We start from the raw sequence: 23,257 nt of genomic DNA, 5'->3' as shown, positions 1-23,257 counted from the left end.
GTCTTGGCACGAAATTTCTCCTCCGAGCTCCATTCGCATCCACACAGCTTCAAGTCGCAAAACCTGCGACGCCGATTCTCCGCAGCAACAACAATTTCTATAATACCTGAAGTACAAGCACTATCAGGCTCCGCGGCTCACGCCATGTCTGTTGACTACCTCCTCCATGAGAGCCCGGTTGGGTATGCGGTACGTAATATGAGCTCCACGCTCAGGTGTAATCAAGCTAATCGTTCCATTGTAGGTATTCAAGGTTATCCACCAACCCGATACGATCGTAAGCCAACGCCGTTGCGCGGACACCGAACATCGCTGATCGTAGCATCTTAGGGCAACCGCCTCAAAGAGGTCCAAGCCGCTGTACAAGATCTGGACAAGTTCGGAAAGACTGTAGAGCTTGTAGGACTGTCGCCCTTTCAAGGCACGCAAGATGCGCTCCAAGAGATTGTGCGTCCTCTCCCGCAGATGGTTTCTTTCGCCATAGCTGCGCTAACACAACCCGAAGAATGACATCTCGGAAGGGATCATGTCGGACTTCCTCAGGGCCACTCTCGAAACCAACCTGCCAAAGGCCGGGAAGAAGAAGTCGATCGTGCTTGGCGTTAGCGAAAAGAACCTGGCCGGAAGCATTCGCGCCGCATTCCCGAACTTGTCCTGCGAGACTGGCGAAACAAACCAAGTGGTTGCCGACCGTACGTCAATCGAGGCGCAGAAGAGTGAATTCTCGGGTGGTGCATTGGGTTCTTGAAGAGCCAATGACTGGATCTTAAAGCTCCCTTATCATCGTCCGAGTCCCTGCTTCTGTGCCCAAATCCCCCTCCAGTGTTGCCCGCTAACTGTCCATCATATTAGTCCTACGTGGACTCCGAATGCACCGCGAAAAGCTAGTAAAGAAGGTCCAGCCGGGCGATATGGACCGGTCTATTCTAGGCCTGGGACACGCATACAGTCGCTCAAAGGTGAAGTAAGTGTTACCGGGGTTACGAACTCAATGTCTGTTGTCGATCCGCAGTAGCTGTGCTTTAATCCGGTTCTACAAGGCTCAACAGCTACTCAGAAAAGCTTTACTGGACACCACGCTGACTTTATATCTCTTTCTTATAGGTTCAATGTGAACAAGCATGACAATCACATCATCCAGGCAATAGGTAAGTTTCTTGCAGCTACAGTCCATGCCTTTGCTAACTTAATGTAGCCACACTGGACCAATTGGATAAGGATGGTAAGCCTCTCTTGATTTCATGATCTACGCGACCCTCGCTGTGGTTTCTCACCGATGGACATGCGTCGAGCTGTATCCATCTTCTCGTTTTCGTCTGTCCGTTTCCTTTACGACTTTGCTCGTATGCTAATGCGCTACCAGTCAATCAGTTTTCCATGCGGTGCGTATATGTCCGAGCTTAGCACAGCTTGTATTGACCGTCTCTAGGTTGCGGGAGAACTATGGGTGGCATTTTCCAGAGTAGGTGTCAAAACATGCTTTTACTTTACAAGTGCTAACTAATACAGGCTGTCGAGAATTGTATCAGACAATGACCAATACGCCAAAGCTGTCCTCAAAATAGGCGACAAGGCTCGCCTGACAGATGACGACCTTCACGAGTGAGGCACACTCCTCTTCTACTCCTTGATTATGACTGACGAAGTGTACAGCCTTGCCTCTGTCGTCAACGACGACGAGAGCGTAGCGAGTGCAATTATAAAAGCCGCTAGGACATCGATGGTGCGCGTTTCCCACCTTCTCTTTTCACCAGAGCTGACAAATGATAGGGTCGAGATCTCTCAGAAGCCGATATGGAAATCGTCATGGCGTCTGCGAAGCGGACTGCCTCGCTCACCGCTTATCGTAAGCAGCTGAGCAATTATCTTTCTCGAAGGATGGGCACGGTGGCTCCCAACCTTGCGGCACTCATTGGTGACACGGTGGGAGCTCGACTGATTTCCAAAGCCGGCTCGTTAACAAACCTGGTTCGTACGCTCGGATGGCTCGTGAGATGCACCTCTGACGTTTACAGTCGAAATATCCCGCCTCTACAGTCCAAATTCTGGGTGGTAAGTCGCTTACTGTTTATACAAAAGAGATTTTTGACATTAACGCTCGTTTCAGCTGAGAAGGCCCTGTTCCGCGCGCTCAAGACCAAGGGCAATACACCTAAATATGGCCTTATCTATCATTCGTCATTCATCGGCAGGACTGGCACCAAGTCCAAAGGCAGGATATCGCGCTTCCTTGCCAACAAGTGCTCCATTGCCTCCAGGATAGACAACTTCTCCGAGACACCTACATCGAAATTTGGAGAAGCTTTGAAGCGCCAAGTTGATGAGAGGATAGAGTTCTACGCTTCCGGGGCGACTCCAGCAAAGAACTCGGCGGTGATGCAGGCAGCTATGGAGTCGGTGCTTGCAGACATTGACGTCGAAGATCCGACGGCTCGTGCCGCGGAAGACGTGGAGATGGCCGATGGCATTACGGCGAAGGCTACGGAGCAGGCGATCCGCAAGGAGAAGAAGAAGGAGAAGAAGGAGAAGAAGTCGAAGCACGCTGAAGCCGACGGCGAGGCAGCGGCCGAGAAGAAGTCTAAGAAGGACAAGAAGAGGAAGCAAGTTGATGACGATGGCGAGATCAAGAAGAAGAAGAAAAAGAGCAAGGCGTAGGAACGGTGGTGAAATCCCCTGGATTGGCGTTATCCGGCGGCCGTTGTCGGTGTTTGGTGTCAAAGGTCTGGCTGAGGCTTTCACATGTGGGCACTCGTGGTCGAATTTACGTTGTCGAAATTTGCGGCCGGGAAAGTACAAAATCTGCAACTATACCTCTCACAACTTTCAAAGGTGTTCTTCCGTGACTACAATGAGCAAGATAAACACCGTGATATACGTTCGCTGAAATACTGTCAAATGGCATGCGCGTCCCTCCCGTGACGGATGTGGGCTTTCCGAGTGCTTTGTTTCAGGCATACAGATTCCAGCGGAGGTGCTTGGGTTTGGGCTTGAGAAGGGATTTGCTGCATTTGTCGCATCACGTAATAGATGCAACTCACCACCATCGCTCGCGCATTGTCCATAGCGTCTATCCGCGCATTAGTGGGCCGCTCTGAGAAGCCTTCATAGGGGTTAAATAGGACCGCTATAGGATGAAATCGTTCACGTTCGGAGATATATGCGCTCGAAACGTCGTGCAGCCGCTTGGGGCGCATGCGGCTCGTTCTGGAAAAGCGGCTTGCAGCGATCGTAGCGCCCCGGCCAATCATACGCCGCGCGCCACATGCTACGTTCGATGGATGCAGCTACGTGCGTCTGCTCTTTAGCCAGCGCGGACAGAGGTGGTTGACATGCGGTAGATAGTGCAGAGCCCTACAGGCCAGGCCGGTGTCAGGCTTTAATGAATCTGCTAATCAGACGGCGGCAATCGAGATCAGGCGGGAAATGCGCCGCATCTCATGCTCGGTTCGGATCTCTGCAGGCGGCGGCAGCAGGTGTGGCTGGAGCGGCAATCTCAAAGTCAGTCATCCAGTCCCTCGAAGAGGCAATGGGACCATCTCTGCTCTTCATTCTCCGATCTGCTGTCCACCGCGGCGCCAGCTTCATGAACGGGCCCGTCTGCGCCGTCGAGCGCTTTCGGCGGACGTCCAGTTTCAGGTCTGATGTGGGAGATGCCAGCTGCACACTCGCTGCAGCAGCTCCGGGTTCTGCTCGACGCTGCCGCCAGCGGGCATCTGGCGGCCAGCTCTTGTCTCCTGCCTGTGTGAAAAGCCCCCAGCACGTCGCTCGCTCTGGCGTAAATCCATCTCTCTCTCGTCGTAACCGTCGCCCGTGCTTTTGACTGGTCCGCCAATGTCCCATCTGCCCTTTATACTTGAAGCCCCCTCAGCACCCAGACACGTCAACCTCCTCTTCTCCTCCTTTTCTCTTTCCCGTGCAAATCTCTTGCGGCGGCTGCGCTATTTCCATCGATACAGCTCGCGCTGCAGCCGCGGCCATCGGAATCTCGTCAGGGAAGAATCTGCGTGTTCGTCCCCGTGCTCCTGGCCCTCTCTAGGGCCCTTCCCACCCGACGTTCGCCGTGCACATCGGCTTTCGTGTTCTCGACAACTCTTGTGGTGGAGCGCAATAACGAGCTGTGGTGTTGAGTCTGCCAGCCCGCCCAACCAGCCGCATGCCTCCCATTCCATTCGATCCAGCACCCTGCGCCCGATTTAGCATCGGAATATCTGATAGCCTTTCTGGCCCTTTTCTCTACTTCTTGTAGCCTTCGGTCGCGCGCATTCACGGCTTTTGGGCGTTGCATAGTTTCGGTGTTCTGCAGCCATGGATGCACTAGAAGTTGCCTCCTCGCCTGGCAGTCTGAGTTCGCCCCCTCATTCGCCTGAGCAGGGCACGCCGAATAATACCACGATCCGCGTCGGCAGCAGTGGTGTTGGTGTTGCAGCGAATGCTAGCACGCCAACCCCTGCATCGTCAACTACCACGCCCAGACTGACGGCTGCGGGTACTGTCCGCAAGAAGCCTGGCCCGAAGCCAAAGCCCAAAGATCCAAATGTAGTTGAGGAAAAGAAGCCCAGGAAACCTCGCAAGCCCGCCGAGCCCAAGGACCCGTCGTCAGCACCAGCGCCGCGCAAGAGAAGGACGAAGGCATCGCTGGAGGCACAGAGCACGCCGCCGGCGCCGGTAGAGGAAAAGCCAGCTGTGCAGCAGCAACCCGCACCGCAAACAAGACCCGCAGAGCTGGCGCCGGTACTCCAACCAGAGCAGCCGCCTCCTGTTACGCAGGCTCCTCGCGTGTTGAGTAACCCTGAGCCTCTGCACAGCAACCCGAATCTTTCACACATTAATGTCGCGCCCTCAACACCGAGGCCCGCCAGCTCGGGACAGCGATATGACCCAATTCGGGGCGGTATATTCGTGGATTCCAAGCCGCAGCCCGCACCGCCGCCCATCTCGCCGCCTCTTAACCGCGCCAGTGCGTCGCCATCCATCACAAGTCTGATCGACCCACCTTCTGCTGCCAATACAGCCTATTCACAGACCGCTAGGGTGCAGCAACAAGCTTCTGTCACCTCGGCGCCCGTTTCACCCGCGGCTACGTCGACGCGACCTGGGTCGTTCCTTCCTCATCACGACAATCAACCACAGACCCCTCACCCCAGCGCGCCACTTGGCCCCGCTCCAATGGAGATCGACTCCGACCTCAACTCCAGGATGTCCGTCCCGATGAAGAAAACTGATTCGACAAGCGCGGGCACGCCGTCACATTCAAATGCGCCGACGCCGCCTGTCAAACCTGCCCGCCAGAAGGATGCACCTCCACCGTTACCAACTGGGAGTGGCCTATTGTCCGGTACACCTTTCGGGCCTGTGGCCTCCACGAATGGCTCGTCGGAACCACAAGGCGTCAACATCTTCCTCACGTTCCCGCTCAAGGGCCGAGAGAACGTCACCATCAACTTTGCGCAGGAGGTAGAGAAGAAGTATGGGTTTGCTGCGCTTCACCCACGAATTGCAGCACGCAAGGAGCGCCAACGCCAGATAACCGCTGCTGGCGCTGCCCTCGAGAAGGCCACAGGTGCTGGATCCGCTGACGACATGTCTCTCGATCTATCTGAGCCTGAGAGCAACGTAGATAACGTTGGTGGAGACGAGGAAGGTTCTGCTACTGGCAATGGTGTCAAGAGGCGGCGAAAGAGGAAGCAAGAGGAATATGATAAGGAGGACGACTTCATTGACGATACCGAGCTGGCATGGGAGCAACAGGCACTCATGGCCAAAGATGGCTTCTTCGTGTATAGCGGACCACTGGTTACCGAGGAGAAGCCTACTGTTGAGAGGTATGTGCTTCCCGATCTGGTCTATCTGGATCTGCTGACTATCTACAGGGCCGACGGCACAGTTAGACGCGGACGCGGCCGTGGCCGTGGTGGCAGTGTGCGAGGAGAGACGTCAGGCAGAGGTCGGGGACGCGGCGGAGGCCCTGGTTCCCGTGGTGGTTCAACCGTCCGCAAGCCTCGTGTTACCAAAGCTGACCGTGCCATGATGGAGCAGGAAAAGCACGAACGTGAGAAGCTGGCGGCCACGATGGCAGCGAAGCAACCACTTCCGGCTTACACGGGTGCCGGCACGTTGTAGATTCGAGCGCGGAGTGTACCGCATCACTCGGTGTTACATGTCTTTCATACTCCCTGTATTACATCCACCACTTTGTACGATAGGTACGGCGGATTCTGAAGGAGTTTCATGGGTGTCTGTTCAGAGGATCTCGGCGTTATCACCAGGGCTGAGACTGTACGAGGCGTTTGTGCTTACACAGACCCGCGGACGATGTTTTACAGTGTCCTGTTCTTGCCATGGCTCAAGGCGCTGACTTCCCTCGGCTGTCAAAATTATAGATTCCAACCCATCTGAGTGTTCAATCTCTGGTCTCTCCCTTATAGAAATGCCCTCCTGTCACCCTTGAGGTCACTTTCCATCGTCGTATCTATTGCACCGCGGTTCCGGACTGGTGCTGAGCGACATACTTTCACTTCGTCGCTCCTTCCCTCTCAGACCCGATCGTTGCCCGTAGCAGCTGCAACACAACAAACACAAAACGCAAAAACGTCGACTTAGCACCCGACACTCTGTCTCTTACTCTCTCCACTTCCTACTCCATACAAGTTCTTAACCTCATTTCATCTGTTTTGGCGGTAGTCCTAACTCACGCCAGAGCATATTTCGCTCAAAGGTCAGTCCGCGACAGCTCATTAACCACCCGGCGCTGACAACGCGGGCAGCAGCCTTACAGCACAATTCAGAAACACAGCTCGATACCTAGCAGCAACATGGCCGGCCCTATATATAACTACAACCCCAACCGCGAACGGAAGCCGAATTGGAAGGATTACTTGACGGAGCGGTCGATGAAGTTCTATGACGGCACGTACAAGTGGAACCTTGATGGCTACTGGGATGAGCATGATGGTAAGATATGAAGCAGATCCGCCGTGGCCTGGAGGCTGACTTGTGTGTGCGGTCTACCACGCCTTCGGCGATCCAGACGATCCAGACGCAGAACCACCCACACCGGGAGTACCCCAGTCGCCGTTGAGTAATTGGGATCCTGCAGATCATGGACTGGACTCGTCCCCTGTTCCTGGACTCCGTGGAGGTGGCTCGTCGCCAGCTATCGACCCTGCATCGTTACCATTTGAACCGATCTCGCTGGATACGGTTGCTGCGTCTCTTAGTCCGCAACGCTCGCATGATGATCGCGTTGAAACACCGATGATTGCAGGCGCAAAGATCCAGCATTTGCTGTCCTCTAATTTGCTCAAGAAGAAGGAACATCTTGGCCTCGTACCCATCACGAACAGCCAGACTGTGTTGAAGACAGTGCCGCGAGAGGACTTGTTTCCCGGACATCCCGATAGGGAGCGGCTCATCGGCAGGCTGGAGGGTATACTGATCGGACATTGGCATGGAAAAGAGGGGCTACCTCTCGAGAAGTGCTATGCGCTCTGCGACGTAGCGTCCCCAGATGAAATACTTCGGGACATGTTTTCGGCGGCCCGCGACCTAGCAGAGGGGCATTCTGGGGGTGAGGAATGTGGTGAAGCTGATGATGTGGGCGGCAGCGGCAAAGCCTCAAAGACTAAGAAGAAGGCTCTGGCCATGCGAGGTGGTAAGTGTTACGCACTCTCATATCGGCGTCGCTAAGCTAAGTTCTCTAGGTTATACGACTGCCGACCAGAAAGAGCAGGAACACGGAGCAGATCTTAGCGACACCAGCATAGCTTCTCTCTCGGACTGTCCGTCAGACTTATCTGATTGGGATGTCGAGGATGAGGTATGAACATCTCCACCGCGAGTGAATGTAGGTGAACTGACGACCGTGCAGCTCGTGGAGGGGCAATCTCGGGACCAGCCCAAGACCTTCGCATGTGCAACCCGCAAGAAGACCAACAACTCGCGCCAAAAGAACCATGAGAAGGCTAGTACGGGAACGAAAGGTGGCAAGGGACAGGAAAGTTCGGTGGACCTCTCCATCGGAAAGAGGAGCGGCAGTTCCGATTCAGCGATTGGGGGCATCTCGACTAGAAGGCGATCTGCTCGACAGGCAAAGATCAACAGCAGGGGCAAGTGAGTGCAATGCTCTGAAGCGCCCGAGGCCATGTGCCTAAAGAGAGGCGATATTGGGTCTTGGATTGGTCATTGGTCTGACTCCTGGCGGGTCATGAATATGGATTATGTCCACCACGGTTCTTTGCGCAATCATACGGAGGCATTTCTTTGTATCTGCTGGTCGGGCACTCTTTTCGTCCATCATTCCAGCTTATAAAACCACGACATTGTAGTAATACATGCAATAATACATCACTGCCGACTCTTCTCCACTGGGTCTGCCTGCTCCTCGTATTCGAACATTTTATACACGCCCGCTGCTCAGCCAGGCACCGTTTTCCCTATTATCTGTACACGAACTTGAGCCCTTTGCAGAATATCATACAGCCCCGGAGATCCCACTACTGCCACCGAATCTTGCTCTTCCACTCATCCAGCTTCGCACTCAGCCAGCTCTTATTCGGCGCCCGCTCAATCTCCTCCATCAGTCTGTCATAATGCTCCGGATTCGACGCCGGCTTCAGCACACCCGGCGACATGGGGTATGCTTTGCTATACCGGTTCTCCAATAGCGAATACAGCGCATTGATGTTCGCCAGCTCGAGCTTGGGGTCTGCGTTGGCCAGCGGAGCGGCTTTGATGGTATCGGTTTTCGCGTCTGGGGCAGAAAGAGGCTTTACGCCGAACGGAGCGCCCCGGTATTCGATCGTTCGTGTGAAGGGGAGATTTGGGCGGAGGAGGTCTTTCGGCCAGAGGGAGAGGAGGCGCGTGTAGTGGCGCGCTATTGTCTGGTGCATGGTAAGCTTATAGTCGAGCACGTAGGTCAAATAATTCAACGCGGCGCCCTCGCGGGCTCGACGGCGTTTAGGACTCTGAACCGCTTCAGGACGATGCATCCAGATCCGTATTCGCGGTTCTCCGAGCTTAGATGGCAAATTGAATGGTCTGACTACGTACGCTCAAGGCGCAGTAAGCTGGGTGTACGTACTGAATTTGACATGTTTGTGAATGTATTGTGAAGCGGCGCAATTGTTCGTCCGCGTGAAGTTCCCAGAGTCGATGATGTTACCGATTCCGAGGCTGTGGCGCGATCACGTGGTGGCTGAGCACGGCGCTTGGATCGTTCCTTCCCTTCTCGGCCTTTCCACGGAGTTCACACCCCGACTTACGAAACGCAAGTGAACTGACGGCTCCCGCACCTGACTGAGCCCCGACACGAGACGACCTTTGCCTTCCTGCCTTGCACTCGCTACCTCTTCTCTTCGCCTTCACCTTTCGCATCCTTTGTCCACCCGTGGAGTCTGGTCCAGCGCTACAATGCCGACGCAGCGCTACGAGCGGGTACGTATTCCTCGGCCCTATGCGGCGACCTCACGCAGCGCATCCCCAGGGGTCCGTTTACCCGTGGATGGTACGGTACTGACGATGCGACACCTCCAGGTAGCAGAGCACGACGACGACGATAGCACGCCTGGAAGCCCTGACGTTCCGTACCCCATCCCCGCCTCGCCACCGCCCTCCTTCCACAGCCGTGCCTCATCGCCCGCGGCCGCTTCGCGCCGCCTCCTATCCGACGACCCGCTCACCAACGATGCGGATCGCACGCTCGCCGACACCTTTGACAGTGATTCGGATGAGGAGGAGGAGGGCGATGGGCGGGACGACCGGCAGCGGCTGATGCGAGGGAACCCGGACGAGCAGAGGGAGCATGAGGAGGCGGAGAATGTGAGAATAGGCATTCAGAGACGGGTGACGCAGCTGCCGGTTTTCAATACGCAGGCACCGACTAGTGGGAGGATATATGGCGGAGGGCAGAACGATGGCGTGTGGGCGAATCTGAGCGCGAAGCCGACTCGGGGAGAAGACGTCGAGGAGAAGCCTCCGGTACGTACCTTGTTCACCTTTCACACATGGGACATCGAAGGATAGCACACTAACATAACGTACAGACCTATGAGCAAGCCGCCGCAGACGCGACACCACCCTACTGGGAAACCACCATCCTCGCCCCCGGTACCTTCGGCGACGAAGTCTTCGTCGAAGGTCTCCCCGTCGGCTCCGTCTTCTCCTTCGTCTGGAACGCTATGATCTCCATGTCCTTCCAACTCGTCGGCTTCCTCCTGACCTACCTCCTCCACACAACGCACGCCGCCAAAAACGGCTCCCGCGCCGGCCTCGGCATTACCCTCGTCCAATACGGCTTCACAATGAAGGGCACGGCGCTTACATCACCCGGCAACGATGCACCCGGCGGGGGCTTCGATGGCAGCGTACCAAGCGATCCGAATGCGCATGATTTCGACCCGAACGCTGTGGCGCCGAGCGATAGTGGACCCGAGATGACGCCGGCGAGCTCGGGCATTTCGAGTAGTGATTGGTTGGCGTATGGACTGATGATTGTGGGCTGGTTCATTCTTATCAAGAGTATCTCGGACTTTGTGCGCGCGAGGAGACACGAGCAGTTGGTCCTGCAAAGTCCAGATCGCGGGCTGGGCGTTGCAGTCGTGGCCGAGGGCGAGAGCCCGGAGAGGAGCGTATAATTGCTTTGAACCCTCTTCTCCTGTCGGGCCTTCTCCCCCCTTTTCGGCTAAGACATAGCGTTGTTTTTCCTTCTTTTTTTTTCAGTTGGCAATGGATTCTGGATATCTATGCGCAAGCACGCAAGCAAGCAAGCAAGCAAGCAAGCAGGAGAGTAGACGGAGTATAAGAGGCGTGCATGCAAGTCAAGTCAAGTCGCTAGACGATGGATGGGTGAAAGCGCGTGTCGTCGCTTCTACTGCCTGGCTGGGATTGAGTCCCGCATATGGTATGAATTCTCTTTTGGGTTTATATAGGGAGGGCGGCTGGGAACATGATATGATATCCATTCCAACAGTCACTTTTTTGTTTTGCTGTGCTGTGCGGTGGATTGCTTCTGTGATGGAGTTGGGTGAGAAGAGAAGAGGGGATAGTATGTATGGGGTGTGTACAGTATGCGAGGGGAAACGGGTGGCGTTGAGTAGGGTGGATGGAGGTATTGGTATTGGTATTGGCTAGATGTGTATGTATATGTTTGAGGTGTGGTATTAAGCTGGGACTGCGGGCCCCTTGCTTGTAGGTAGCATTTTTCTACCCACTAATGCTTTCAAGTACTGCCGTTTGCTTGCTGGTTCCTGAGACCTTTCCTTTTATTTGGGGCATAGCCTTTTTTAGTCCGGCCCCGGCTCATGGAGTCGGAGCATTGCGGTAGGACTTGTTGAAGGTGTGCTTTCCTACTTCCGGCCATGCTGTGCAATCGAGGCCTTAAAGTTGCGGAATTGCGGTTCTGAGAAACTTGGATGCTTTTCGGAATCCGCATCTTCGGCGGCCCCGTAGCGAATGGTGATGGATGGGCGGACTTTTCCGTTCTCTTTATCCCTTTAATCTGCATCTCGTGGCAAATGCCAGTTTGAGAGGGAAGTTGGATGTCCTCGCCCGAGGAGGCTCTCCGATGAATGCAAAACTCGCGCGCTGGATATGAATCCCAGCCATCCGCGGTCCATTCATTTCCCCCGGCCTCATCGGAGATGATTGAAGTCCTCCTCTCTGGGTCGCATACGGGTCGCCAGTTTCCTACTCTTCACCCATCAACCGACATCTCCTCCTCTTTGACCTCCACTTCCTCACTCTGCCTGACCAATTCCTCCAACACCTTCTTGACTCTCCCAAGCACCTCCTCCCCATCCCTCTGCCGCACTCCAGCCCGCGCGTTCAGCACGCCGACATCGAAATCGCCCAGCCCGCCATTCGTAACCGTCGCCTCGCTATCCCTATGCTCGGCCTGCTGCTGTGTCTGCCCAGGCGGCCCTTGCTGCTGCACCGGCGCAAAATAGCGTACCGCCTCCGCGGGAATGACGCCCTGCTCTTCCAGCTCGTTGATCTGGGCGTGCAGCGCGGTGCGCAGCTCGAGGACGAGCGAGAAGAAGGCGTTGGAGGAGGTGGAGAGGGCGGCGCGGCGCAGGGCGGGGGTGTCGGGTGCGGTGGGCGAGAGGTCCATGGACGGCGGGTGGATGGGCGCGTTGGTGAGCTGGGAGATGGTGGTTGCGGAGGTGGTGAGGATGGAGGGGATGCGCGCGTTGATGGCGGAGAGAGAGCGGATTTGCGTGGCGGCGATGTCGCGGTAGGGTTGTTGTTGCTGCTGCTGGTTCTGGGATTGGGATTGGGGTTGGGTTGGAGCGGAAGGGTTAGTAGAAGCCATTTGTTGTCGAGGTTGAAAGAAGTTGTACGCTTGCGGGCTGGCGAGGTGGATATGAGTTTCTACGAGATGACGGTGGAGAGCTCAATAGGACGGCTTCGTTTGCGCGCTTTGCTTGCCCGAAATGAACAACTGAGGTATATGGCCGACAACGAAAGGATCCTGCCTTCAACAGCCTTTCGCGGCGCTGAGGAGCTTCAACAGAGAAAGAATGTGGAGTTGTGGGAGCCTCCCGGAGCTTGGAGATCGACATTGGTTCCCCGCCAGAGCCGCGCACCGGCCACAGCAAGCTCGGACCACGCTTCCGCCTTCACTCGCGCTGCAACTTTCCACCGCCCTCGAAAGCCTAATCCCGTCCGCACCACGAAAACAATACGTACAGCCTCCCATTCACTTGCCGTTACCCCGCCGACCGAGTCACTCCAAAGCACCGTTTGTCCTGGCTACAGCGCGTCACCAATGCGCAACGCGACCTGCCCTTCCATCGCCGCGAGGTGAAAGCTACGGTCCGAAGCCCTGTGAAGGAGAACAACGACAATGTCGGGGCCCCCGCCCGGGGCTCCTGGACGGGCCATGAGCGTAGGAGGAACTGGGCCTCCCAGCGCGGGGCTCCAGCCGCAACATGGGATGCCTTCGCAGCAGAGCTCTGTCCCACCGCCAACAGGAGGTTCCTCGGGGTCGCAGTCGCAACAGAATCTGAATCAAATTGTCAGTACAGAATCTCAAGTTCTGTCTTTCCCCCATTCACTGTTGCGGCCCCACCAAAACACATATCTCGGGACACAGTCGTTGTTGAGGAGCCGAGCGAGAGGGTCTTTGTGAAAGACGCAACTTGCGCGCTGGGTTCCTTTTATTTCATAATTCCCGTTTCCTTTGTTCTGCGTACGTGCCGCCTACCAACCACGCCATGGCCGGACGTACCAACTTCCCTAACATACCCATCTTTGGCGGGCGTTCTTCCTACGCGCCGTCTCTCTATTCTCGTATAATCGAAGACGGACCTGTGCCAGAAGGCAGCAATACTATGTCATACGTGAGGCAATGGTTGTCCGGCCAAAACGTACACGTCCCCGGCCACGCATATGTCAGTCAACCGTTGGACCACTCCCTTCTCTGCTTCTCTTTCTATGCGCCATTGTCCGTTAATTCTGCGCCTACATTCGTTTGCTAACTTGGCCAAAGGTCTTAGAATATCTCAGCAAGAAAGGCTATGTCCGCACGGAGGCGATGCTCCGCAAGGAGTCCGACCCGGTGAACGGAAGCCCGCTGGTATCGCAGAGTGCCGAGACGGGAGGGCCGAAATACACGAAAGCGTTCGACTTGCTGCGGAAATACACCGAAGATAACTTGGATCTCTACAAGCCCGAGCTGCGCAAGCTGCTGTGGCCGATATTCGTATACTCTTTCTTGGACCTTGTGCGCGAGTATTTCACAAAAGACGCCGAAAACTTCTTTGGCACCTATCGGGCCTTGTTCGAGCGCGATCACGAAGACGATGTCAAGACTCTCAGCGCAATACGGCTGCCGCCGCATCTGCAGGACAGTCGCGTGGCGAAGCTGTATCTGGAGAACAAGTACCGACTCACATTGACCATGATGCCCTTTTATAATCTTATCCAGTTTTTGGAGTCGAAGATGTTTGAGGGCGGGCAAGCGCTTATGGATGTTATCCGCGATCACCTCAATATCGTCACAGTCGACCGAACAGCTACCGCAGAGAAGAGTATCGCAGCGATTTTGGCAAGCGGGCAGGGCGATGATGATCTCCCTGCCGAAGACGAAGGCATTCCCGGACACAACCCTGGACATCCGCTCACACAGCGGCATGATCCGGAAGCAGACGCAGCTCGGATACGGCTGACCTTAGGGCCATATCCTCAGGATCAGGATTTGCAGGATGATGTGCGGGCGGCGCTTCAAGAGGAGGACGCCAAGAATACGCCAAGGCCGGGCCAGTCGTCGTTGGTTGATGAGTTTGAACAGCGCATCAAGCGCGAGCCCACCGACGACGTCCCTTCGCGGGATATGGTACCGTTGCCACCATCGCTAGCCAGAGACGTATCCATGGAAGTGCAAAAAGTAGTAGAGCACCGCGACCGCTACAGGATGGAGGGCAGGACGGGCGGCGTCGGCCCTGCCGTGAGCGTCACCATGTACACTTTCCACAACACGTTCGACAGGTAAGTTTACACGCATTGCGATTTGCCTCCAGCCTTAACTGACACTTTCGTGTAGCATCAATTGTATCGACTTCTCCGGAGATAACCACCTCGCCGCCGCCGGCATGGCTGAGTCCTACATCAGAGTATGGTCCCTCGACGGCAGCAAACTTCTCTCTACTGTTGAGGAAAACAACGATCAAGCGACCTCTTCTCGCCGGCTAGTAGGTCATTCCGGTCCTGTCTATGCGGTCGCCTTCTCTCCTGCGACCGTCAACCCTGATCCAAGTGGGCCTCCAACCAACGCACAATATCTTCTGTCCGCATCCGAAGACAAGACCGTCCGACTGTGGTCGCTGGATATGTTCACATGCTTAGTCGCATACCGCGGCCACGACAATCCTATCTGGGACTTACAATGGGGACCATATGGACACTACTTTTTGACAGGCTCTAATGATCGGACGGCTCGGCTGTGGGCAACGGACCATATTGAACCACTGCGGATATACGTCGGACATGATAACGATGTCGACTGCGTCGCATTCCACCCCAACAACCTTTATATCTTTACCGGCTCCTGCGATAGGACGGTGCGGATGTGGCATATTTCTGGTGGAAACTGCTTGCGGCTATTCACGGGGCATACTGGCAACGTCACAGCAATTGCGTGTTCGCCCGACGGCAAGACTCTTGCTAGCGCAGACGACGTCGGCAACATCATCCTTTGGACACTGGAGACTGGCCGACGGAAGAAGCGCATGCGAGGTCACGGCAAGGGTGGGATCTACTCGCTTTCGTGGAGCGTCGAATCAACGGTTCTCGTCTCTGGGGGCGCCGACAAGTCCGTTCGCGTATGGGACGTCTTGCAAGAGACCAACGAGTCCACGAGCAAAGCTGCCGATGGTACTGCAGCGGCAAAAGCAGACGGTGCGCTTACTACAAAGGGAGCTTCAGGTGCGCCTGTCACCAGCGCCAAGAAAGCTGCGAAAGAGACGGGGGTATCGCCGGATCAGATCAGTGTGTTCCAGACAAAGGACAGCCCGGTTTACAAAGTCATGTTTACGCGGATGAACCTGGTGCTTGCGGGCGGAGCCTTTTTGCCTTCGAGATAGGCCATTTGACAATCCCTCTAAGGTAAGCAACCCTGCTTTGCACTCTTAAGTTCGCCTATGGGCTGCCACCATTGGACGTTCTTTCCTTCAATAGTGTGGATTGGTACTCTCACTATTCCTTTCAGTGCCCCGGGGTATTCATTGGGGAAAAGCGAAATATTGCGAGCTACCAGGCATGAAGAAAATGGAGAACGGGTGCAGGCGCGGAGGTGTTATCGATATTGGGACGGGACTGGGAATTTGGGTCAAGGACCGTGTGGTTTGGAGCTATTTTGGGTCTGTTCTCTTTATGGATGCATTACATACCATGGACTTCTGGTAGCTTAGCTTTTTTCGAATTCAAACACAGTATTCATCTTCCCGTGGTCCTCCACCGTCACCTATTATCTCTTGGTGTCTCGCAATGTATCAGCTATGACCTTGATGTCCGCCGGCGTCGTCCGACAGCAGCCTCCGATCAGCCTCGCCCCAGCATCCCAGTACTCTTTCGTCCGCTCCGCTAGCTGTGTGCCCTCGCTCCTCGAGCCTTCCCAGTCCCGTCTTTCCGCATTCCACAGCTCCCCTGAATTCGGATACACAACGAGCGGTTTGCGCGTAAACTTCTTCAACTGCTTCAGCGCGCCGAGTGCGAGGTCAGACGGTACACAATTGACTCCCAGCGCAACGACTTGCTCCGCTCCCTCCAGCGCCTTAACGACATCCTCCAGCGCCGTCCCATCGCTAATATGCCCCGCGTCGCGCAGCGTAAACGAGAACCAGGCCTCGGTTCCCGGGAACTCGTCTCGCAGTAACTCAGCAAGCGCGCAGATCTCTGCATACGAAGGCATCGTCTCGCACGCCAGCACGTCGACGCCGGCTTCGACTAGCGCCTGCATGCGCCCGCGGTGGAAAGCTTTCAGCTGCTGCTTCCCCAGCATGTAGTCTCCTCGATACTCGCTCCCGTCTGCGAGAAAAGCACCGTACGGCCCTACGCTGCCGGCTACGAGCAGAACTTCGTCCTCCTCCCTTTCTTCATTCTCTCCTAGCCTCGCTCTCGCGGCATGCGCCCGCCGCGAGGAAAAATACTCATCCCTCGCTCCCCGCGCCAACGCAACGCTCTTCCCAACCAGCACCTTCGCCGCCTCTTCACTCACGGTCAGATGCTTCACCAGCCCCGGGAGCGAGGCCTGGTACGACGCCGTGATAGTAATATTAGCGCCAGCGCGGTAGTAGTCGAGATGCGTGCGCTGGATGAGAGACGGCTGGTCGAGCAGGATTTGCGCGGACCAGAGCGCGCTGCTGATATCTGACGTTTTTCCGGTTAGAAAGGGTGGGGTGAGGGGGGATGATGGGGTATGTACCTGCGCCGAGGGTCTCGAGGTAGGTTGCTAGGGCGCCGTCGAGGATTTGGGGGGTTCTGCCGGAGGAGGCGAGGAGGGTGCTGAGTTTGCTGGGCATGGCGGGCGGGTGGGTGGTGGGTGGTAAGGTGGAGGGGTAGGGGAGCTTGGGTTTTGCCTTCTTTAGGTCTTGGGGAGATGAGAGTAAGGCTTTAAGGGGATCTTGGTAGATGTCCTTGGGAGGAAATCAGGCGTTGAATCTCGGTATGGCTGGATTCGGAAAGTAGGATCGCGGTTTTCGGAGACGAAGAGAGAGCTTTTTCTATTCCTCCTTGAGTCTGGGGCCGTACTGAATTTCAATCTCCGCGCGATTATACCGCTTTTGGTTTGGATCTTTGACTGGAGTTGCATATCGATCGATAGAAGGTGGTCTGTGCACCCATCTACCTCACCATTAACGATCGATTTGCTGGCGTTCTCATTGCAGTGTACAGTATGTATACGAGATCCTATCTAGATCCACTAGTACCCGAGCTCTCAAGCTGCCGCCCCGACCTCCGCGCATCGCGGACTCCCAATACCCACCCACTACAGCATGCATGCCCGTACTCGAGACGAGCCCTCAGGCCATCAAGCAAATCAGTACAACGCAGACCAGACCAGAAAGTTTTCTCCAGCGGACGGATGAGTCGACCACCAGTCTCTCTCACGCTTCACGCACCGTCCATCCGTCCGAAATGGTGCGCCGGGAAGTATCTCTGTCCTTCCTTCCGTTTCTTCTGTTGCTGTGGCGGATAACGGTCCTTCCGCACACCATTGCAGAGGAGAGCCGATGAGGCGATCGGCGGTGACGACGCACGCAGAACGGCCACGGATGAAGCGGAAAGAGTAGCTTCTTCGGACAGGATGATGAACCACGTGCGAAACGCTCCACTCTGCGATGACGCTTTTCAAGCTATGCTGAGACGTGGATGGGTTCGAGCGCAAACTTTGGCGGACGCTCCCTTGATGGTGTGATGAGACATACTCCACGCTCCGCGTGTTATAGATGCAAGGCAGATAATCAGGCCTGAACTGATTTTCCATTGTGCGAACGAACAACATACACAGCAATAGCCCTTTTACAAACGAGGATATCTCGCGGGAAATTGAATCCTATAGAGAAAAATATATATGGACAGCTAGAAAAAGAAGAGAGAAAGAAAAAAAGGAAAAGCTAGCAAGACCGAGGCCTCTTTCTTTCGTATTCAACAATCTAGCGTGTCTATCCCTATTCCCAGTCCAGCTGAGCTGACTGGCTTTCCCCCGTCCCCCTCTTCCTCCTCCCCTCAAAGCAGGGCAGATTAGCTTTAGACCTGCGCCTTATGCCGTGCTGTTAGTGTTCGCCTTGACGTAGTCGTTCATCATCTGCGTAATGGGCGCCTGGCCACCCCACGCCATGAGCTCAACCATCTTGTCAACCTCCTTCATGGTGAGGAAAGCGCCGCCTGTAGGGGCCTTCTCCTCTCCGCTGGCTTGACGACGCTCGGGCTTGGGCGCGGCGGCTTCGCCGGCAGGAGCGGTGCCGTTGGTTGCGCCTTGCGGCTCAGCCGGCGGTGTCTGTCCCTCAGGCTGCTGTTGACCTTCAGGCTGCTGTTGACCCTCGGGCTGCTGTTGACCCTCTGGCTGTTGCTGACCCTCTGGCTGTTGCTGACCCTCTGGCTGTTGCTGACCTTCTGGCTGTTGCTGACCCTGGGGCTGTTGCTCGCCCTGTGGCTGCTGCTGGCCTTGCGCTCCACCAGTCTGCATGGTGAGGATGTACTCTCCATCGACGGCGCGGACGGGGATGGCAATACGCATGTTGACGGGGTCGAGGACGGCATTAGCCTGAATGGGCGTAAAGGTAGGAGCGAGCAGAAGCTGGGTGGCGACGGGGTTGTTACCGTTGGTGGGAGTACCAGCTTGGACTTGGCGAGCATCGACGGAGCGTCCACGGCGCTGAGCGGGTGCAGTACCTGCGCCATTGAGGTTGCCAGTGGCACCTCCGGGGTTCTGGAGGACACCACGTTGGGCGACGGCAATTGCGACTTGGCCACCGGGCTGGATGCCTGCTGCCTGCATCATGTTCTGGATGCGGACGGCGTTGACTGCGAGATGGTTAGGCTACGTGCTTCAGCAGGCGTCTCTGAGACTTACTGGGCATTTGAATGACCGTGACCTGCTGGTTGAGATCCGGCGTGACACCTGCAAGGTTCGTCACGACCGAGTAGCGGAAGTCATCTTACAGCTAGCGTTAGCAGACTGAACCCGAATGCAGGAATTAATCTACTTACTGACTGGCTCCTGGCCCTGCAAGGCCGCCAACATGCTCCCATCAATACCGTCCTTGACGTCCACGTTCATGGTCATTGGCTGAGTGGCTCGCGTCGACATCCTGAATCCGTCCATAAACTCATTCTCCTGCAGACCGGTGCCTTGAATGGCGACTTGTGTAGCCGCGTCGCTGCCGAAGTTCTGAAGGAACGCGTTGGTCTCGATGGTCTGGCGGCCGAGGGCCATGTATTCGCCATCGATGTTGTTCATCTTGACCATGCGGACAGTCATGTCGGAGCTAGCCTCCGTCAGCATTCATTCCGGGTCAGTGACTCAGCAGATGACCTACATGTTGACGCTCCTGACTGTCTCTTGGATCATCCAGGTCTGCCTATCCGGCGAGAGCTTGGCCACGAATGTGTTGTCGGGATTGACGGCATTTTGTTGCAGCATTTGCGGATCGATGGTGAGCTCGATCTCGGCGCCAACGAGGTCGGATGCGTTATTCGTGCTGATGGACATAGACTGGGCACTCATAGCGACGAATGGCTGACCAGTGGAGCCCGTGACTTGGTTGGGAGGAACAGGCGGCGTGTTTTGATTAACGATTAGTTGCTGCTGCGTCTGGGAGAATGTCTCGATCTTTGACCGGTCCGGAAACTGGAAAGAGTTGATTGCCATCTAGGTAAGTCAGTAAACGTGTTCGCATTGTTGAACATGATGCTCACTTACATCGCCATTGATATTAAGTACTTGATTAAACTGCGCGGACTGCGTCTGAGCCAGAGCCGGTGTGCAGCTCAAGAGGAGCAAGAAAAGGGAAGAGACGGTACCAGACGTCATTTTGAAGGGAAGGAAGCCACCTGGGCTATTGAACGACAGATTATGAACAAGAAAGAAAGAGTTACGGTCTAATATGAACAATTAGAAAGGAACGGCGAGCGACTGACCAGGCTAGCTGAGCAGAGAGACGCAAAGAATTAGTGCGGTGGAGGGCTAAATATGAGTATCTTGGGCTTCGTCCATGCCTCGGCGTGGGCAGCTTCCGTCAATGGCGGGCCGGTGTCATGTTACATGAGAGAGGAGGCACAAACTCCTGGATCCTGTCAAGTTAGGCTCATCGGCGCTGAATACCTGACAATCTCTCCCTAAGCTTGGCCTCAATGTCAGCTATTTGGGGAAGCCAAGACATGAGGTCGAGTATCCTCGTGGTCTTGAGGTCGGACAGACACGGACCCGACTTGGCAAGGTCTCTGTTCTGCATGGCGTCCGTTTCATGAGGGGTGTGGATCGTTTAGTTTGGTGCATCCGATACCAGAAGCTTGGCGGGAGATGCAGGACGAGACGAGTTCTGGATGGTGAAACTTCAAGTCTGCGTTGTGAGTGGCCTGCGTCTTCGTGATGACAGAGAATCGGTCTGGATTTCGCACCGACGAGACGTCTCCAACGAAGAGGCATTGTGAAGCAGAGGAGGGCGACGAGTCTTCCATGGTGGCGCAGGGAGCCGTTCGGTCCCTGCCGGCCACTTCATGCCGAGTCTCTTCCTACAAACAAGAAACGCCCCGGATACGGAATGGAATATTGAACTCTAGGAATATGAAAGTATTGAAAGACCGCAGTTTGGGAGGTAGACTACAAGCAGGGTGATCAGAAGACTTGCAAAGCTTCCTGATGACTACACATAGCACCACAAAGGCACGACACATTTAGATGTCGGGCTGAACACCTGGAGACGGGGAGACGTGGTCAAACAGAAATGTTTGGGTGGTGTTTCGAAGCATGGCGTCGCCATGATCGACCTCGGCAATCTGTGCACGGGCTAGATCGGATGCGGCTAGCGCCACCCAAACAAGCATCCTCAAGCATCATCACAAGCTCTTCCTTAGACAAGGCACTGGCGGTCTCATTCATCGCATTGTTCTCATCAAGAGGTCGAGAGCGCCATAGAAATGCGGGTACCAATAGCATGAGTCCATCTTGTCATTCCCAAGGGCTCTTGCTGCTAAGAACGATGACTTCAGAAATATCGAACTATGCCTCATACTTAAAACGCGACAGACGTGCAATATCCTCAAGATAGGTAGCCCAAGGATGGTTTGGGGCCTGGGCACCTTAGCCCATGTAGTCCATGGTGCCTCGGACAGAGCATCAGGAACGCATAAGAAACACCTTGGGCATGTGGCAGGCACCAAACATCGCGACAGAAGTGCAAGACCAACCCCAAGATAGACAAAAGATATTTTGGGGCCTGGGCACCTCAGATCATGGAGTTCTCGGTGCCTCGGACACAATATCAGGAACGCATGAGAAACACCTTGGGGATGCGGCAGGCAAACATCGTGACAGAAGTTTAAGACTAACCCCGAAAAGGACGAAAGATATTTTGGGGCATCAAAACCGCATGAGAAACACCTTGGGGCGTGCGGCAGGCATCAAACATCGTGGCAAGTGGCGCCATGTGTGTCATTACTTTTCAGATTGTCATTTCTTCTACCTAGATACCATATCGAGAGAAACGCCAAGTCATGCTTCAGGCATCGTAGTCAAACATGGCAGATATATAAAAAGTGAAAAGGAAACCCCAAGCCAACTAGCAGCCCATTACATGCAGGCAGCGCCGTCAATGCCAATGACCTTGCCGTTCACCCAGTCGCCGTCCTGGGAAGCGAGGAAGCAGACGACGCGGGCAATGTCGATGGGCTGGCCGACACGGTTGTGTGGTGACCAGGTAGCGGCGTACTCATCGACCTGGTCGTTGTCGAGGTTGCTGCCGTTGGGGATGTACTCGCGGCACACGGCGTGGTACATGTCGGTCTTGATGCCGCCAGGGGCGACACAGTTGACGGTGACCTTCTTCTCGCCAGCATCTATACTCTGTTAGCTCTGGTCCCAAAGGGTGAGGGGCTGGAAGTGGAACATACCGACAGCCATGCACCTAGTGAAGGTCTCGATGGCACCCTTGGAGCCGGAGTAGACAGCGTGCTTGGGAACGCCCTTCGCCTGGCCGGTGATGGAGCCCATGAGGATGATCCTGCCGCCAACTTCCATCCTCTTGTACGCCTCCTTGGCGACGAAGAACTGGCCGCGGGTGTTGATCTGCATGACGCGGTCGTACTCCTCCTCAGTCACGTCCTTGAAGTGGCCGAAGGAAACGACGCCGGAGTTGGAGCAGCAGATGTCGAGCTTGCCGAAGTGGGAAATGACCTCGTCCATGAGCTTGACCGTCTCGTCGACCTTGGCGACGTTGGCCTTGATGGCAACGGCATCGGCGCCTGTCTTCATCGCCTTGATGGCCTTGACCACCTCCTCGGCGGCTTCCGAGCTGTTGGCGTAGTTGACGGCGACCTTTGCGCCTCGTCGGGCGAGCTCGAGAGCCATCTCCTTGCCGATACCGCGGCCTGTCGGTGGGTTAGCCAATTGATCCTGCGGGGCAGCTACCCCAGATTGTGGTTCCTGGCGGGAGCTTACCAGAGCCGGTAACGACGGCGACCTTGCCCTCCAAGCTCCAGGTAGGAATAGCGGCCATTGTGACTGAGTGGTGGTAGTTTGAGGTTGGTGGGTTGGTGTAGTAGTCGACGGTAGTAGCTGAAGCCTTGAAGGTCTGTCTGAGTGCTGATGAGTTGCTTGGTGGTGAGGGATGATCAGAAAGACTCGTGAAGTGGATGAGATATATACTCCTTCACACTCCGGTACTGAAGGCGGAGAATTGGAGACAATCAATAGCTTGCGGGTCTGAGCCTCCCCTTCCTCTGCTCCCCACGGCCATCCAGCCCTCCTTCAGCGCTCAACCTGACATTCTCCGTTACGGCAACTGGATCGGACCCTCAGGTCGTTCCGAGTCCTAGGGCTGGAAGGAGATTGTGCCTGCGCCGCCTCCGATCCGACGGCTTAGTGTCCGTAGGAGAGCCAGAGCCTCCTGTAGCAGTTTGCTACTCCTGCGAAGCCTCTGGGGAAGATCTCGGACATGTGCGGGGCCGAAGAGGCCAACCCTCGACGGGATTGGGCGAGGAGTACAGTCAGCAATCTCTGGCGACGCTGCTCATTGGGCCAGTCGACATGGCGCAGATGCAA

General features: G+C 55.6%; 9 protein-coding genes across 9 annotated transcripts; 4 read left to right on the top strand and 5 right to left on the bottom strand.

Moving 5' to 3' along the window:
• Positions 1-44: 44 nt before the first annotated feature.
• On the top strand, positions 45-2,842 carry BU26DRAFT_524634 (Nop domain-containing protein). The gene is made up of 14 exons (XM_033830329.1): positions 45-189; positions 245-277; positions 331-447; positions 506-692; positions 853-964; positions 1,105-1,148; positions 1,196-1,222; positions 1,364-1,382; positions 1,430-1,462; positions 1,510-1,602; positions 1,654-1,723; positions 1,771-1,968; positions 2,016-2,052; positions 2,108-2,842. The coding sequence occupies exons 1-14, from the start codon at positions 145-147 to the stop codon at positions 2,653-2,655; spliced, it is 1,563 nt and encodes a 520-aa protein (XP_033677002.1). The 5' UTR covers positions 45-144; the 3' UTR covers positions 2,656-2,842.
• A 3,970-nt stretch (positions 2,843-6,812) lies between these two features.
• BU26DRAFT_510935 (uncharacterized protein) lies at positions 6,813-8,113 on the top strand (the record flags this gene model as incomplete). Its single annotated transcript, XM_033827261.1, has 4 exons — positions 6,813-6,951; positions 7,028-7,651; positions 7,701-7,816; positions 7,868-8,113. The coding sequence occupies 4 exons, from the start codon at positions 6,813-6,815 to the stop codon at positions 8,111-8,113; spliced, it is 1,125 nt and encodes a 374-aa protein (XP_033677001.1).
• Positions 8,114-8,268: 155 nt separating this feature from the next.
• BU26DRAFT_524632 (uncharacterized protein) lies at positions 8,269-9,127 on the bottom strand. Its single transcript, XM_033830328.1, has 2 exons — positions 9,080-9,127; positions 8,269-8,879 (listed from the first exon to the last, which is right to left on the bottom strand). Exons 1-2 carry the CDS (start codon positions 9,089-9,091, stop codon positions 8,493-8,495), a joined length of 399 nt encoding a protein of 132 aa, XP_033677000.1. The 5' UTR covers positions 9,092-9,127; the 3' UTR covers positions 8,269-8,492.
• A 389-nt stretch (positions 9,128-9,516) lies between these two features.
• BU26DRAFT_439517 (metal homeostatis protein-like protein bsd2) lies at positions 9,517-10,631 on the top strand (the record flags this gene model as incomplete). Its single annotated transcript, XM_033824345.1, has 2 exons — positions 9,517-9,975; positions 10,041-10,631. The coding sequence occupies 2 exons, from the start codon at positions 9,517-9,519 to the stop codon at positions 10,629-10,631; spliced, it is 1,050 nt and encodes a 349-aa protein (XP_033676999.1).
• A 1,058-nt stretch (positions 10,632-11,689) lies between these two features.
• Positions 11,690-12,307, bottom strand: BU26DRAFT_439633 (uncharacterized protein; the record flags this gene model as incomplete). The annotated part of the gene is made up of 1 exon (XM_033824357.1): positions 11,690-12,307. One exon carries the CDS (start codon positions 12,305-12,307, stop codon positions 11,690-11,692), a length of 618 nt encoding a protein of 205 aa, XP_033676998.1.
• Positions 12,308-12,629: 322 nt separating this feature from the next.
• Positions 12,630-15,943, top strand: BU26DRAFT_524627 (transcription initiation factor-like protein TFIID subunit 5). The gene is made up of 3 exons (XM_033830327.1): positions 12,630-13,012; positions 13,487-14,484; positions 14,540-15,943. Exons 1-3 carry the CDS (start codon positions 12,842-12,844, stop codon positions 15,576-15,578), a joined length of 2,208 nt encoding a protein of 735 aa, XP_033676997.1. The 5' UTR covers positions 12,630-12,841; the 3' UTR covers positions 15,579-15,943.
• A 36-nt stretch (positions 15,944-15,979) lies between these two features.
• On the bottom strand, positions 15,980-17,018 carry BU26DRAFT_467909 (Homocysteine S-methyltransferase; the record flags this gene model as incomplete). The annotated part of the gene is made up of 2 exons (XM_033825271.1): positions 15,980-16,863; positions 16,919-17,018. Coding segments are annotated over 2 exons (981 nt in total), but the record flags the coding sequence as incomplete, so codon positions are not given.
• Positions 17,019-18,218: 1,200 nt separating this feature from the next.
• Positions 18,219-20,029, bottom strand: BU26DRAFT_495201 (uncharacterized protein; the record flags this gene model as incomplete). Its single annotated transcript, XM_033826210.1, has 5 exons — positions 18,219-19,020; positions 19,070-19,153; positions 19,207-19,484; positions 19,536-19,867; positions 19,919-20,029. The coding sequence occupies 5 exons, from the start codon at positions 20,027-20,029 to the stop codon at positions 18,257-18,259; spliced, it is 1,569 nt and encodes a 522-aa protein (XP_033676995.1). The 3' UTR covers positions 18,219-18,256.
• Positions 20,030-21,772: 1,743 nt separating this feature from the next.
• Positions 21,773-23,028, bottom strand: BU26DRAFT_163091 (NAD(P)-binding protein). Its single transcript, XM_033820173.1, has 3 exons — positions 22,655-23,028; positions 22,108-22,584; positions 21,773-22,053 (listed from the first exon to the last, which is right to left on the bottom strand). The coding sequence occupies exons 1-3, from the start codon at positions 22,710-22,712 to the stop codon at positions 21,788-21,790; spliced, it is 801 nt and encodes a 266-aa protein (XP_033676994.1). The 5' UTR covers positions 22,713-23,028; the 3' UTR covers positions 21,773-21,787.
• Positions 23,029-23,257: the final 229 nt, after the last annotated feature.

The sequence above is a fragment of the Trematosphaeria pertusa genome (genome assembly GCF_010094035.1).
Source record: "Trematosphaeria pertusa strain CBS 122368 unplaced genomic scaffold BU26scaffold_21, whole genome shotgun sequence".
Lineage (NCBI taxonomy): Eukaryota > Fungi > Ascomycota > Dothideomycetes > Pleosporales > Trematosphaeriaceae > Trematosphaeria > Trematosphaeria pertusa.
This window is presented reverse-complemented; position numbering and strand designations above follow the sequence as displayed.

Coding starts and splice junctions, on each gene's coding strand:
- BU26DRAFT_524627 (XM_033830327.1), top strand. CDS start 12,842: ATGTCGGGGCCCCCGCCCGGGGCTCCTGGACGGGCCATGAGCGTAGGA. Junction 13,013..13,486: donor AACAGAATCTGAATCAAATT/GTCAGTACAGAA, acceptor ACTTGGCCAAAG/GTCTTAGAATATCTCAGCAA. Junction 14,485..14,539: donor TTCCACAACACGTTCGACAG/GTAAGTTTACAC, acceptor ACTTTCGTGTAG/CATCAATTGTATCGACTTCT.
- BU26DRAFT_163091 (XM_033820173.1), bottom strand. CDS start 22,712: ATGGCCGCTATTCCTACCTGGAGCTTGGAGGGCAAGGTCGCCGTCGTT. Junction 22,585..22,654: donor CGCCGTCGTTACCGGCTCTG/GTAAGCTCCCGC, acceptor ACCCACCGACAG/GCCGCGGTATCGGCAAGGAG. Junction 22,054..22,107: donor CACTAGGTGCATGGCTGTCG/GTATGTTCCACT, acceptor AACAGAGTATAG/ATGCTGGCGAGAAGAAGGTC.
- BU26DRAFT_524634 (XM_033830329.1), top strand. CDS start 145: ATGTCTGTTGACTACCTCCTCCATGAGAGCCCGGTTGGGTATGCG. Junction 448..505: donor AAGATGCGCTCCAAGAGATT/GTGCGTCCTCTC, acceptor CACAACCCGAAG/AATGACATCTCGGAAGGGAT. Junction 1,603..1,653: donor ACAGATGACGACCTTCACGA/GTGAGGCACACT, acceptor CGAAGTGTACAG/CCTTGCCTCTGTCGTCAACG.